The following is a 14,497-nucleotide window of genomic DNA, read 5'->3' on the forward strand; positions in this document are numbered from 1 at the left end:
ATCATTACACAAGCTAAGAGTAGTTATCCTGTAAGAAAAACTCTACGAATGCACCATATATACAAGACATAAGGAGCTGATTAAGAACCTGAGGGTGACAGCTAAGGATCTGTGGCATCTCTTCAACTCAATTACATCTATGTCCCCACGTGTACAATAACAAGAACACTGAAAAAAATTGGCATTCATGGGAAGTTACTATGTAAGAAACCACTGTTAAAGATCATCTGAATGATCCGGCTCTACTGGAACAATGTTGAGTGAGCACATGAGAAAAGAACCAAACATTCTGTTCAAACTGCAGAGTATGATGGTTGGACAAAACTTGCATACCAGCACCAATATCTCGTATCAGCTATAAATTATGATGGGAGTATTCATCGCCATATGAGGCTGTTTTGCTGTCTCAGTGCCTGTAAGGCTAGCAGATGTTGAGGGAACAACAAATTCAAAGTTTTATCAAAAAAGAAGTCCCAGAAATAGAAATAAATGAGTTAAAATATTTCTTAAACTCTGTATAGATCTGATCAGCATTTGGTCCACTACTACTACTGAAAAGTTTCATACCAGTTGTTAAATCTATGGTTTCACATACTTTTTCCATCCTTGAATGTGGCTATTTAAACAATATTTTAAAAACGGATATGACAGTGTATAATTAAATGTGTGCAATTAATTTAAAACAAATATGTTATTAGTTATTATAACTTAAATGAATACTAAATCACATTTTAAGAGCCATTCATTCAGGAATTCCAGAAACTTCCAAAGGGTTTGAAAACATGTTTTCCCGCCATGTTCCCAGCCTCTCTGAAAGCATGCTATAAAAATGAAAAGCGATACCTTCACATTAAGAATATGGAGGTGTGTTGTCCTATAGAAACATCAAATTTTTGTTAAGATCTTAATCAAATAAACACTACCTAAAGTCTTTCCCAATATATGCTAACAAAAGATCTTCTTTAAAATGGTAAAAATATATATACAGTATATTTAATATACTGACACAGATATACTGTCAACCCTGTACTCCAGGTATATTACAGTATAGTCAATTAGTCAATTTTTTTGGTGTATCATAAACAAAATTATAAACAAAAAACTTCAGTTTCTATACCTGGAGACCTTCTTCTACATCTCTGATGCATCCCTTCTCATAAAGTTCAGGGGGGACATTAATGATATTCTTCTTTTGATCATTCTCAGACCAGTCCACTGTCAGACCTGCAGAGATCAATATATAAACCATTTCAACACACTTAAATTCAGATTTACTGACTACTGCTTCAATAAGCCATGAGGTTTTCTGTAATACATAACAGACATTTCACATTTTCAACAACCAACTATATAAGATGGAGAAGATATTAGAATCTTACCTGCCAATATTTGAGCAGAGAAAATGTTACAGCACATAAGTAAGGGACAGAATTCATCACTTGAGACTACTGCACTCTTCCATTTTATTGCATGATAAATGAATTCCAGTCATAATACACATCAATTAATCTAACTTCTGAAATACTGTACACCCTCACTCCATATTGAGAAGCTGGAACTTTGTAATTGTTTGTGTCGTGTATGTAAATTGAGTTTCCTTCAGGTACTCAGCTCTCCTTTCACAGTCGGAAGATGTGTTTGTTAGTTGAAAGTTGACTCTAAAATGGCCTCACATATAGCATGAGTGTTTGTGTGTGGATCTCTAAAAATGGACATACTGCCAGCAGCTCTGCAATGGAAAATGCATGTTTGGCAATTGAAAGATGGGAGGACTACCATTATTTTCTATAAACTTTTATTCTGTAACACAGAGCAACATTAAAGAAGCTACCCTTGGCATTCATTATGGATATTTCTTCTCAAGAAACACATTGGCTCCTTAGAATATATACTACCAATCAACAAGCAGGTTCCTACAAAATGTGGGATGACCTAATTGGAGAACTACTAATAATGTAAAAGTCGTTACCTTCCCATTAAGATAAATACGTGTGTTGTCTTTTTTAAATCTTTACCTCTGTTTTCTTTTTCCTTTTTGTTGTAAGTATGCTAAAATAGGAGTGGCAAACAAAGTGTGAAGTGAACCTTGAGATATTTTTTAACCTCCTGTTTATATTTTTTGACAGCAGATTTTTGTCTTGACTTCTTTATATCTTTTCTTGTCTTAGATTTTACAATTATTTAGATTTTATATAAAGACTTCAATCATCTCTGTAATGTATGACTACAATATTTTGCTTGAGTTCATTAATTTCCTAAGTTTTCAAAGTGACCTTAATTAAATGGGCCTTCCCATATAGGGAAACGCTGAATGTTGCAAGAAAAAATAAACAATGTTCAAGTTAGTGAGATCTACACATTTTAGTTATTCATAGATATTCGTTACAATGTAACTCAGCTAATTTATTGCATGTTTTATCAAGGAGTGGGTATTGACTGATTGTGATTTGATGCCAGGATAAAATTTATTTTTATCTATGTTTTAAATAGGATAACAAATTATTTATTTATTCTACCATCAAGTATATTTAAGCCAGAATGACTTTCTCTGTTTTAAATTACTGTGGAACCTCGGTTTGCGAGTAACTTGGTTTACAAGTGTTTTGCAAGACGAGCTAAAATTTTTAATAAATTTTGACTTGATAAACGAGCGACGTCTTGCTATACGAGTAGTATGTATACGCTTTGTCTGCTGAGCGTCATGTAATCACATCTGAGCTGATTCTTCTCTTCTCTTCTCTTCTCTCTCTCTCTCTCTCTCTCTCTCTCTCGCTGAGGGATTGTGGGCAATCGTCTCCTATTCTCCATCTGAGTCAGCGTTCCTCCCTCATATAGTCAACATCCGTACGAGCGTATACTGTTTACTACAGCATTGTGACTGTGTCTGTGTGTGTGTGTGTGTGTGTGTAAGTGCGTGCATGCGCACGCGTGTGTGTGTGTGTGCTGTGACATACGAGTCCCCGTCTTGCACCACCAGCTTTATTCAACTTGAAACTGCAACAGCGCGGTTATTTATTGTAGCAGGATCTGCCACTCTCCTATACACAGACACAGCAGTCAGGCAGGGTCATGGCCAAGTAGTACTGTGCCCTGAGCATTTATAATGTTCCTTGTATCACCCACTGACGGCGGGCGCTTATAGCATGTCCGCGATCTTTCTGGATTCGCTTTTTACAGCGAACTGCTACAGCGCTGGGAGACTGCGATTGCTTTGGGACGTTCTTCCACATGTTGTCCCATTGGGTGGAATCCCGCAAGAATTTAGAAACTCACTCACACCAGCCATGATTCCTTTCAAAGGTAAAGTGCTGATTAATATGTTTTATGTATTTTTACTTTATATTTTGTTATAATAATTTTTATATGAATAGTTTTGGGTTGTGGAACGAATCATCTGAGTTTCCATTATTTCTTATGGGGAAATTCACTTTGATATACGAGTGCTTTGGACTGCGAGCACGTTTCCGGAACAAATTATGCTCACAAACCGAGGTTCCACTGTAATGTAAATAGATGAGAGTTTGCCTCTGATAATCCTCCATGCATTTACACAAACAGTTTTTTTCAGCATATCACACAAACAAATGTAATTTACCCCCTTCCTGTTTACACAATTAATTTTCCACTTCCTTCCAACAAGATCTTTATAACCAGAACCTTCCACTCAAACATTAAAACAGAATTTTAAAATGCCCATTCTCACATTTCAATGTTAATTTGCACTTCATGTTCATACAAATCAATTTCAGGTCATTTTAATTCCAGTTTGACTAGTCAGTTTGCAAAAACAAATGCCTCCTAACAACTCTTGGTCTTTGCTTTTTTTCGTTCATTCTTTTCATTCATACAAAGTACAGCTAAATCAATCTTTTATTAAAAAAAAAAAAAACATAAAAAAGTATATTTCAGACATTTTCCATTTACAACTACTCAAACCAAATTTATCTGATTTCTCCCGGGATACCTCACCTATTCTACTGTAAGTACTCGAAGCAAACAAGAAGTACCAACTTATTCTCAAAAGTAATTTCTAAAAGATGAGTGACAAATGAGGTATTACCTGAGCCACTCCATGGCAGTGTAGGAATTCCAGCTGTCTGAGCCACAATGGAAGAAGCAATTTTATCTCCTAGTGCCCACATTGCTTGACTGGGTGGACCTGAAATTGGAAAATAATGAAAGGTGGCAGTCTTCTTCAACATAAAAGAGAACAGTCCTTTTATATTATGATCTGTATAAATATGTGTATGTTCTCCTTGTGCTAATGCAAGTTATTCTCTGGGTTTCGTTGTTGTTTTCCCCAAGATTTATCAGTGAGTGTTTGTATGTAGGAGTGATGCTGCATCCTGGATTAGTTCCAGGCTTTCGTCAGCAGAAATTTTCAAGTGTTTCATTAACCTAACATCATCAGCTCTTGACTTCTTTGTAACAAATGTTATGTAAAAAAACTGTTATATACATAACCGGCTCAGCAAAGTAGTGTTAAAAATCAACTCACCCATGAAGGCAATGCCATTCTTCTGCAGTAACTCAGGTAGTTTTGGATTTTCAGAGGCATGACCCCATCCAGCCCACACAGCCTAGAAGAAAAGAATTTGATTTCTAGAGTGGAACTACAGATAAATTAATGTGCAAAATCATACATCAGGACAGAAACTGATATGATACTGTACAGGGACTCTCAAAAAAATTTAAACTCAGCAGAGAATAGTGCAGTATGTCCAACTTGCTTTTATGTGAGCAGGCTAAACTGTACTGAAGGGTCAAACTGTATTGATTTGAAAAACTGAATAAACAACAACATTAGAGTCACAACAGCCTTGAGTATATTTAACAATTAATTACAATTTTGTATAGCACTCTATAGTGATTAACAACACAAGGCAAGCAAAAGGTACAAAACAACATGTGATAACAGTAACGATTACAAAAATTAACATATAAGAATTCAGAACAAAGTAGTTGGAAGAGTGGGAAATGCCCTGGAATTAAATCAGAGTATAAACTAACTGAATGAACACAAAAGTTATGAAAATAAGATTCAGGAATAAATTTGGTACAAACACTAAAAGTCAGTGCTATTAGTAACTCAGACTGAGTATCCACAAGAAAAAAAGTAAGTTAAGATCTCTCGTGCCTACTCTTAATTATTACTTTTTACAAATATAAAACAAGAGCTGTAAAATATTTCAGAAACTGTATATTTAGGTTACCAGAACAAACAAGCCTTGTGTCAAAGGCAGGAATAGACCTCACTTTAAGAAAATGTCAGACAACATACCCATAGTTATCCCCTTCAATGAGGACTGAATTTTAGAACACCAGGTGTCCCCAAAAATAAAGTTATACTGAGATTTGATATGTTATCTGCTTACCTGGACAGGAATGCGCTTGGCAATATCAAGTATCAACTCCACATTGGCATAGTTATTGTTGTTCGCTCCTCCAGGTACAGGGACATAGTGGTCTGCCATCTTAATATATTCTGGAAACAATCACCAAAATATAGCAAATAAAATAACATAAATAGATAAACAGGGGAACATGGAAATTCAGGTAGATATATTTCAACTTTCATAAAGTGGAGCATTGTATAAGGTTCTTCTCTGTGTGGAAATAACGAAGACTACAAGACATTCTAGAACAAAGAAATTAACATAATGCACATGCCATACAACCTTTGACAGTATATCAAAATTTAGATAATATGTCATCACATGTAAAATAATGTGCAAGCTTTGTTGAAAAATAGAAGAAAAGTCTTCAAAAAAAACAAACCAACATGAATCTCTTGAACTCTGTTTTGATGTAAGTAATGTCTGACTTAAGAGGGACAGCAACACTGCTGAGGTTTTCACAAACATCAGTGTAACACCTATGTCAAGAACTGGCAATCATTTAAAAAACTACCAGACTGTTCAAACAGACCAATGGTCTGATCAATGGGGTCAAATGAAGTTGAAGACAAGGTTCAGTTATCTCTTCAGGGTGTTTAAAAGATTGTCAAAATATAGCCTTGGTGTTGCAGTAAACAACTTTATGCATAATATACGTACAATTATTATACATTTCTAAGTTTATAGCATCACAAGCTGTTGAAATTTAAGTAAATCAATGAAGCATTTAACATTTGTACTGCACCACGCAATGCATATGTCTCTGTGATGTGCCATTTGGTATGGTATTCGTAAAAGACATGTTATGATTTGTGACAAGCCATCTATTGAAATGGCAATTGCAATGCATTTTATTACTAAAATAGTTTGTAATGCACCATCCTTTGGAATGACAAAAACATAGAAACCAGATGGACACAAAGACAGACACACAGATACTTAATCCTTTTATCAAGGTGGATTAGATGACAATGCTACTTCTACTGCTATTATGTTTAAAATGGTTACAACATTTGAGGAAAAAATTTATTTCTGAAAAATTATTATTAAGGTTCTTTAAAAAATTATTTTATTTACAAAAACTGAAATGACGTTTTAGTTAACCAAGAGACCCGTAGTTGATTTCATCCTTGTGCCTGATACTGTACTGTATTAATCATTTTTAAGACCTTTTGTTAATCCAAGGTTTGAAACTGGAATAAGCAGGTTCAGTAAATGTATGATGCCACCAGTGGGGAATTGATCAGGATGGTGCTCCACTTTCTGTCTAGTTATCCCCCCTAACAAAGCAGAGGTGGGGTTTGAATCTGGGCCAACAGAATCATAACCACCATTTCTTCTGCTCATATACAAAAGATCTCTGTTAGCCATTTGCAGATCTGCTGCTCTTAGCTTTGTAATGTATTTCTCCTGTACAGTAGCTCTCTGCTCAGCCTGACTATGTGCGTTGCTGGTTACAGACAGACAGAAATAGAATGACTTTTCCAAGATAATTATTTTCATTTAAATATCAGAAAAAAAAATGTAATGTTAAATATTTAAATATATGGCAGTATAGACATGCAAGTGTATTTTCTATGGATGTATCTTCAAGAAGAGTTGTTTGACAGTTTTTCAATAATAAAAATGTGTATAGATGTGCCTTTTTTAAAAATAACATTCACTTTTTCATTTTAAGATTATTAAACTGATGTTAGATAGAATGATGTCTGCCAGGCTAGAATATACTCGTCCATTAGTACCAGGTAGGATGCTATTTTTATATCTAATCTTTTTTGAGAAATTGATTAAACAAGGTGCTGCAAACATTCCTCAGGGATTTTGGTCCATGCTGACTCAGCAGCACAAAGCAGGTTCTGCAGATTTTTTAGCCATGCATTTTTACTGTAAACTTCTTATCCTCTTAGTGCACCTCTTCCCAAAGGTGCTCTACTACGCTGAGATCTGGGAACTGAACAGCTCACTGGAGTAAACTGAAGTCACATAGTTCTGTGACCAGTTTAAGGTGATGAATGTTTGTGACACGGTGAGTTGTCCTGCTGGTTACAATGGAATGCACTTCCATCCATCCATCCATTTCCTAACCCGCTGAATCCGAATACAGGGTCACGGGGGTCTGCTGGAGCCAATCCCAGCCAACACAGGGCACAAGGCAGGAACCAATCCTGGGCAGGGTGCCAACCCACCGCAGGACACACACAAACACACCAAGCACACACTAGGGCCAATTTAGAATCGCCAATCCACCTAACCTGCATGTCTTTGGATTGTGGGAGGAAACCGGAGCGCCCGGAGGAAACCCACGCAGACACGGGGAGAACATGCAAACTCCACGCAGGGAGGACCCGGGAAGCGAACCCGAGTCTCCTAACTGTGAGGCAGCAGCGCTACCACTGCGCCACCGTGCCACCCTTGGAATGCACTTGATCAGTAAAAATACTTAGATATGCTCTGACACTTACATGACATTCAAGAGGTATTAACAGGTCTAAAGTGTACCAAAATAACATTACATATACTTTTACACTATTATCACCAGCCAGTACAACTGACATAGTGCTGGAAGGACCCATGGATTCATGCTGATTAAATCATATTATGACCTCACCATCTGCAAGCTGCAATCAAAATACAGAATCCTGAAACCAGGCAAACTTTTTCAGTCTTAAGTCTCCCAATTTTCCAATGTAGCCTCATGTTCCTGCTCTTAGCAAACAAGAGTGGAACCTGATGCAGCTAATGAAAGCCTTGAGTTGAATGCACTGCTTCAGCCCATGCACCTCAAGGATTGATGCAACATGCACACCATTGTTTTAAAGAACTGATATTTCAGTATTCAGTATTCAGTATTTATTTCAGTATTTATGGTCTCCTTGTTAGCTTGCATGAAACTGTCCTTTTTCCCTTGACCTTTATAATTAACAAGGTCTTTTCCTACATGATTTAAGTTTACTGCACCATTCTCTGTAAACTCTACAGACTACAGTATGTGATAATCTCAGGAAAGCAGCTGTTTCTGAGATACTGGAATCATTGTATTTGGCCATAGCAATCAAAGGCAACTAGATCCCATATCTTGCCCATACTAGGGTTTGATCAAACTTGACCATGTCTACATCCTATGTAAACTTAGCAGCCACTTTATTAGGTACACCTTGCTAGTACCGGTTTGGACGCCCTTTTGGCTTCAGAACTGCCATAATGTTTTGTGATATAGATTGAACAAAGTGCTTTGAACATTCCTTTAATGGATCTTGGTCCATATTGACATGATAGCATCACACAGTTGCTGTAGATTTGTTGGCTGCACATCCATGATGTGAATCTCCCATTGCACCATATCCCAAATCTGATGATTGAAATCTGATGACTGTGGAGTCCATTTGAGTACAATGAACTCATTGTCATGTTCAAGAAGCCAGATTGAGATGATATGGGCTTTGTGGCATGGCGAGTTATCCTGCTGGAAGTAGCCATCAGAGGATGGGTACACTGTGGGCATAAAGGGATGGACATAGTCACCAATACTACTCAGGTAAGCTGTGGCATTTAAACAATAACAAGTTGGTACTAAGGGGCCCAAAATGTGCCAAGAAAATATGCCTCACACCATTATACCACCACGACCAACAGCTAGAACCGTTGATACAAGGCAGGATGGATCCATGCTTTCATGCTGTTAACACCAAATTCTGACCCTACTCTCCGAATGTTGCAGCAGAAATCAGGACTAATATGACCAGGTAACATTTTTCCAATCTTTTATTGTCCAATTTTGGTAAGCCTATGAGAATATTAACATAAGTTGCCTGTTCTTAGCTGACAGGTTCAAGGTTTGACATGTTGTGCGTTCAGAGATGCTTTTCTGCATATTTTGGTTGTAATGAATGGTTATGTGAGTTACTGTTGCATTTCTATCAGCATTAACCAGTCTGGCCATTCTCCTCTGACCTCTGGCATCAACAAGGCATTTTCACCCTGACAACTCACTGGATATTTTCACTATTTTGGAAAACTCTCTGTAAACCCTAGAGGTGATTATGCATGAACGTCATAGTTGATCAGCAGTTTCTGAAATACTCAGACCAACCTGCCTGGCACCAACAACCATGCCACATTCAGGAGGTTGTCTTGACAATGTCTGCATGCCTAAAGGCACAGAGTTGCTGCCATGTGATTGGCTGATTAGATATTTACATTAACAAGCAGTTGAACACGTGCATCTAATAAAGTGACCACTGAGTGCATATTTTGGTGCAAACACATGTATTGCTGTTTAGAGGAGCACGATTTTGCAATTATAATGAATATTCTCTCCTAATATTTTGGGCACTAAGTGCATCTGTGTGCACAGATACACATGTGTTTCTGTGTGTGTCCGTACATAATGTGCTGTATGTATGTGTTATTATTGGTTTGTGGACAGGAGCTAATGAATCATATTCCATGCAAGATTTAACTACAGCACAGTTTTCTTTTTATCCTTTTGTACTCCAGCTGATTCACTGAAATGTGAGTAAATATTTCAGGCAGAACTATTTCACATTTGTGTATTACCTTCTGCTCCAGTTTATCATACATGAAGACTTTCAGCATAAGTATAATGTAACAGAAAAGTAATGGAAAATAGAGTATAGTTTTCATTACCATGGTTGATATTTAAGTGCATATGTTTGAATATATTTTAAGTTCATGTTTAATATGTAGTCTGCTGTAAATTTCAATACTGTATCATACCTGCATTGGCTTTCAGATCTTCAGGAGTTACCATGACCACAAAGCGAATGGCACGTTCATTTCTAAACATCTCATAAGACCACCTGCGTATAGACCGCATGCACTTGACTGCAGCGATCCCATTGTTGGCAATTAGAACCTGTAAGAGTTGAAGTTTCACAGGTGTAGTAGGATACAACTCAATCAAGTATTTACACATATTGAAATATGCAGATGAGATACACAAAACGAATGGGGTTGAATTTAACCTCTTAATGATTATGAATATCTCCTATAATGTATTTTGCTCTGCATCATAGATAGATAGAGAGATAGAGAGATAGATACTTTATTAATCCCCAAGGGGAAATTGACATACTCCAGCAGCAGCAAACTGATAAAAACAATATTAATTAAAGTGTAAGTTAAAAAGTGCAAGGTGGAGAGTGTGAGGCAGGTATAACAGAATATAATCTTGTGTAGTGTTAACGTTTACCCCCATGGGTGGAACTGAAGAGTCGCATAGTGTGGGGGAGGAACGATCTCCTGAGTCTGTCAGTAGAGCAGGACAGTGACAGCAGTCTGTTGCTGAAGCTGCTTCTCTGTCTGGAGATGATACTGTTCAGTGGATGCAGTGGATTTTCCATGATTGACAGAAGCCTGCTCAGCGCCCGTCGCTCTGCCACAGATGTCAAACTGCCCGGCTCCGTGCCTACAATAGAGCCTGTCTTCCTCACCAGTTTGTCCAGGCGTGAGGTGTCCCTCTTCTTTATGCTGCCTCCCCACCAAAACACTGCGTAGAAGAGGGCGCACGCCGAAACCGTTTGATAGAACATCTGCAGCATCTTATTGCAGATGTTGAAGGATGCAAGCCTTCGAAGGAAGTATAGTCAGCTCTTTCCTCTCTTTTACAGAGCATCAGTGTTGGCAGTCCAGTCCAATTTATTATCCAGCTAAACTCCCAGGTATTTATAGGTCTATACCCTCTGCACACAGTCACCTCTGATAATCAAAGGGTCTGGGAGGGGCCTGGGCATTCTAAAATCCACCACCAGCTCCTTGGTTTTGCTGGTGTCCAGGTGTAGGTGATTTGAGTCATACCATTTAACAAAGTCCTTGATTAGGTTCCTATACTCCTCCTCCTGGCCACTCCTGATACAGCCTACAATGGCAGTGTCGTCAGTGAACTTTTGCATATGGCAGGACTCCGAGTTGTATTGGAAGTCCGATGTATATAGGCTGAACAGGACCGGAGAAAGCACAGTCCCCTGCGGCGCTCCTGTGCTGCTGCTGCTGACCACAATGTCAGTTCCCGAGATGCACATACTGAGGTCTGTCTGTAAGATAGTCCACGATCCATGCCACCAGGTATGAATCTACTCCCATCTCTGTCAGCTTGTCCCTAAAGAGCAGAGGTTGGATGGTACTGAAGGCGCTAGATTCATTCATGCAAAATGTATCCATAAGAAACTGAAGGATCTGGTGCCATACTGATTTATAATACCTTCTTCCTCCTTTTTTTCATAACTTATTTTCTTTATTTTCATAACTTCTTCCTCCTTACGTCTCCAGCCCACTTTTTAAAATACTTTACAGGCCCTAAAACAAGGTAAACTTAGCTTTCATCCAACCTTTTTAAGATTTTAGTTTGAGTAGTAAATTCAATTAAAAGAAGGCTGAAATATTTAAAGACAGAATGAATGAAGTAAAGCAGTTACCACGGGATTTTATTGTAGTTTTTTGAATGACGCACTGCCCATCCTCTCCAAAGTTTTGAATTGGGATTTGGTACCAATCTGTTAATATACAAAGCTTTCAATAGACATATTTAGTGGGCAGAGCTTCACATTAGGTTGGTAAAAAGCAGAACACAATAAAGGAGGTGATTTGAAAGTTTATATATGTGACTTAAGGAGGTAGACATGTTGACTGCAGTCCTTTGAATTAGTAATTTCTCTGTATTTTCTGCACAGCTGTTTTATCGATCTATCTAAAAAAATAACTTTAGTATATTCTATACTGATATAAACATTAGGACTTCTTATTACCTTCTCAATGACTTTAGTACCTCCAAAACGAGTGACAAACTCAGCAGGAGAGGCAACAGTGAAATCCCTCTGTAAATCAATCTTCTTCCGGTCCCTTCCTTGTTTTACAAGGTGCAATCCTGACATGCTTGGCCTGTAACAAACATAATATAAAAGAACTGTTATAGATGACAGAAAACATCAAGTCAGTATTAGCACAACAGCAAAAGAAATGCATGACAAATTCTTCAAAAAAGAACATACAAAAAAGCCTAATAAATACTGATTTGACTAATTTTGGGTAATAAGTAGGAATCTTGTTATTGCCTTTCCTTGATAATAACACTCATCAAAATCCTCCCACACGCAAAAAAAGGTTTGCTAAATCAGTTTGTGAAACTGGAATTTCAGAATTTAGTGAAAAGTGCCATTGAGAAAAAAAATGTCTCTGTCACGTTTATTTTATGGCATAAGTAGTTTTTCATGCTCACAGTATTATTTGAATACTGTAGTCTTCCTCGTTCTCACACATAACATCTACACATAGTATCTACAGCCCCAGTTGACTCCCAACAGTCTTGGGAAGAGGAGGAAAAACTAGTGTACTCAGAGAAAATATATGTACATAATGACAAAATATTCAAACTCCATACAGAGAATAATCAGGGTAAAATTCAAGCCCAGCCACCTAGAGGTGTGTGGAGGGGTGATCACCAGATTACCAGTAATTATGTGTTTAGATAAAATACAAACAGTTGTGTATGGCACATGTGGAACATTTGAACTGACTTGACAAGAACAGACTTTTCAGCCTAACAGGCTTGTTAATCCTAGCCACCTAGATTCTCTGAAATAACCTCAAGTTGATATCCAAAAGTTCCTGAAGTACTACTCTCTACTGAAGTACTTGGAAATTTATGCTGTGATGAAAATCTTTATAACATTTGTGTGAAATTTACAAGTTAACAATTTTCCATCTGTATCCTCATCTTCATGATCTGAAGTTTTGAACCTCAGAGAGTAATTAGAAATATTTTTTTTGTTACATATGGGTGACAGGGGCTCTACTATACTAACGGAATCTTTTATTTTGCTATTAGTTCTGAGAACTCGTCTAACCCAACCTCCAACACCTAGAGCAAGCCATAAAAGCAAATGGCTCCCAGAAGATGGGGTCTCACTTGAACCAGACTTTCACAAAGCACAGAGCTCCTGATTAAAACTATTCCGCTCTTGAGGGTGAAACTGAAGCCTTGTGCCACTGTTGGGTGCCTTTTCTGTTGTGCTATCGCACATTCATTTTTTTTCTATTTTAAATAAATGCAACGCTATTTTGGAATTCCCTGTGGGCTGTACCGTTGGTCATACTTGTTAAGCTTCAGTAATTTTGCAGTTATTATTTATATTATATTTTTGTTTTACCCTGGTGCCATTTGTTTTTTTACACAGGCCGTGTTTTGTGGAATGATTATTAGGATGTATCAGATGCTGGTGGCATAGTTCTGGGGATGAGTAGCATGATGCTTTAAATAGTACAGTATTACTGAGAGTGTTAATAGTGAATTATGTGCATTGGTTTGTTTTTTGAGACTGACATATTGAGTTTTGCATTTTGGGTTTGGCTTATGATGCTAGACTCTCCCAGTTTTGACTTTCACTACATCTACGGTTGCAGTCGATCACCTGACCATTTATGCCAGTTTTGTAGCAGTTTGACTGGTGTACTTGCCTGTTGCAGCGACTTAGCTGAACCACTATTCTTTTTGTCTGACAAAAGATTTTCTTTCTTCTTCCTTGTGACTGTGGCAGAACACTCATGTTATTAGGCAAGCTCTAGACATCCTTTCATATGGTTCTTTTTGAGTAAAGACTCCTTCTGGACCACTCTTCGATACAGGCCAGTGGTATGAGGAGTCCCTACAGAGTTTTCTAACTCTCCATCGGTGTCTCAGCTTCTTCAATGAGAGTCTCACCGTCTTGTTTATGAAAAAGTCTCGAGGAACATCCTTTTCTAGGCCTTGATAGTTTGAAGCCGGTTCCACTACCTGATAATTGAACCAGCAGTGACCACTGTAACATCCAAACATTTGGATATTATTTTGCAACCTGGGGCGGCACGGTGGCGCAGTGGTAGCGCTGCTGCCTCGCAGTTAGGAGACCCGGGTTCGCTTTCCGGGTCTTCCCTGCGTGGAGTTTGCATGTTCTCCCCGTGTCTGCGTGGGTTTCCTCCGGGTACTCCGGTTTCCTCCCACAGTACAAAGACATGCAGGTTTGGTGGATTGGTGATTCTAAATTGTCCCTGGTGTGTGCTTGGTGTGTGGATGCGGGTGTGTGTGTCCTGCGGTAGGCTGGCACCCT

The 14,497-nt window shown here is 38.0% G+C and overlaps 1 protein-coding gene across 5 annotated transcripts in view; it reads right to left on the reverse strand.

Annotated features, from left to right (window-relative positions):
* Positions 1-14,497, reverse strand: part of acaca (acetyl-CoA carboxylase alpha) — a 187,890-nt gene that overhangs the window by 161,958 nt on the left and 11,435 nt on the right. For all 5 annotated transcript variants that reach the window (XM_039756717.1, XM_039756721.1, XM_039756718.1 and 2 more), the window contains exons 3-8: positions 12,161-12,293; positions 10,134-10,272; positions 5,376-5,485; positions 4,499-4,580; positions 4,061-4,159; positions 1,118-1,224 (exon numbers count right to left, since the gene is read on the reverse strand). In XM_039756717.1, the coding sequence (XP_039612651.1) occupies positions 1,118-1,224; positions 4,061-4,159; positions 4,499-4,580; positions 5,376-5,485; positions 10,134-10,272; positions 12,161-12,293 (670 nt within the window). The remainder of the gene's footprint in view (positions 1-1,117; positions 1,225-4,060; positions 4,160-4,498; positions 4,581-5,375; positions 5,486-10,133; positions 10,273-12,160; positions 12,294-14,497) is intronic.

Source organism: Polypterus senegalus, chromosome 6, assembly GCF_016835505.1.
Source record: "Polypterus senegalus isolate Bchr_013 chromosome 6, ASM1683550v1, whole genome shotgun sequence".
In the NCBI taxonomy this organism is placed as follows: domain Eukaryota; kingdom Metazoa; phylum Chordata; class Cladistia; order Polypteriformes; family Polypteridae; genus Polypterus; species Polypterus senegalus.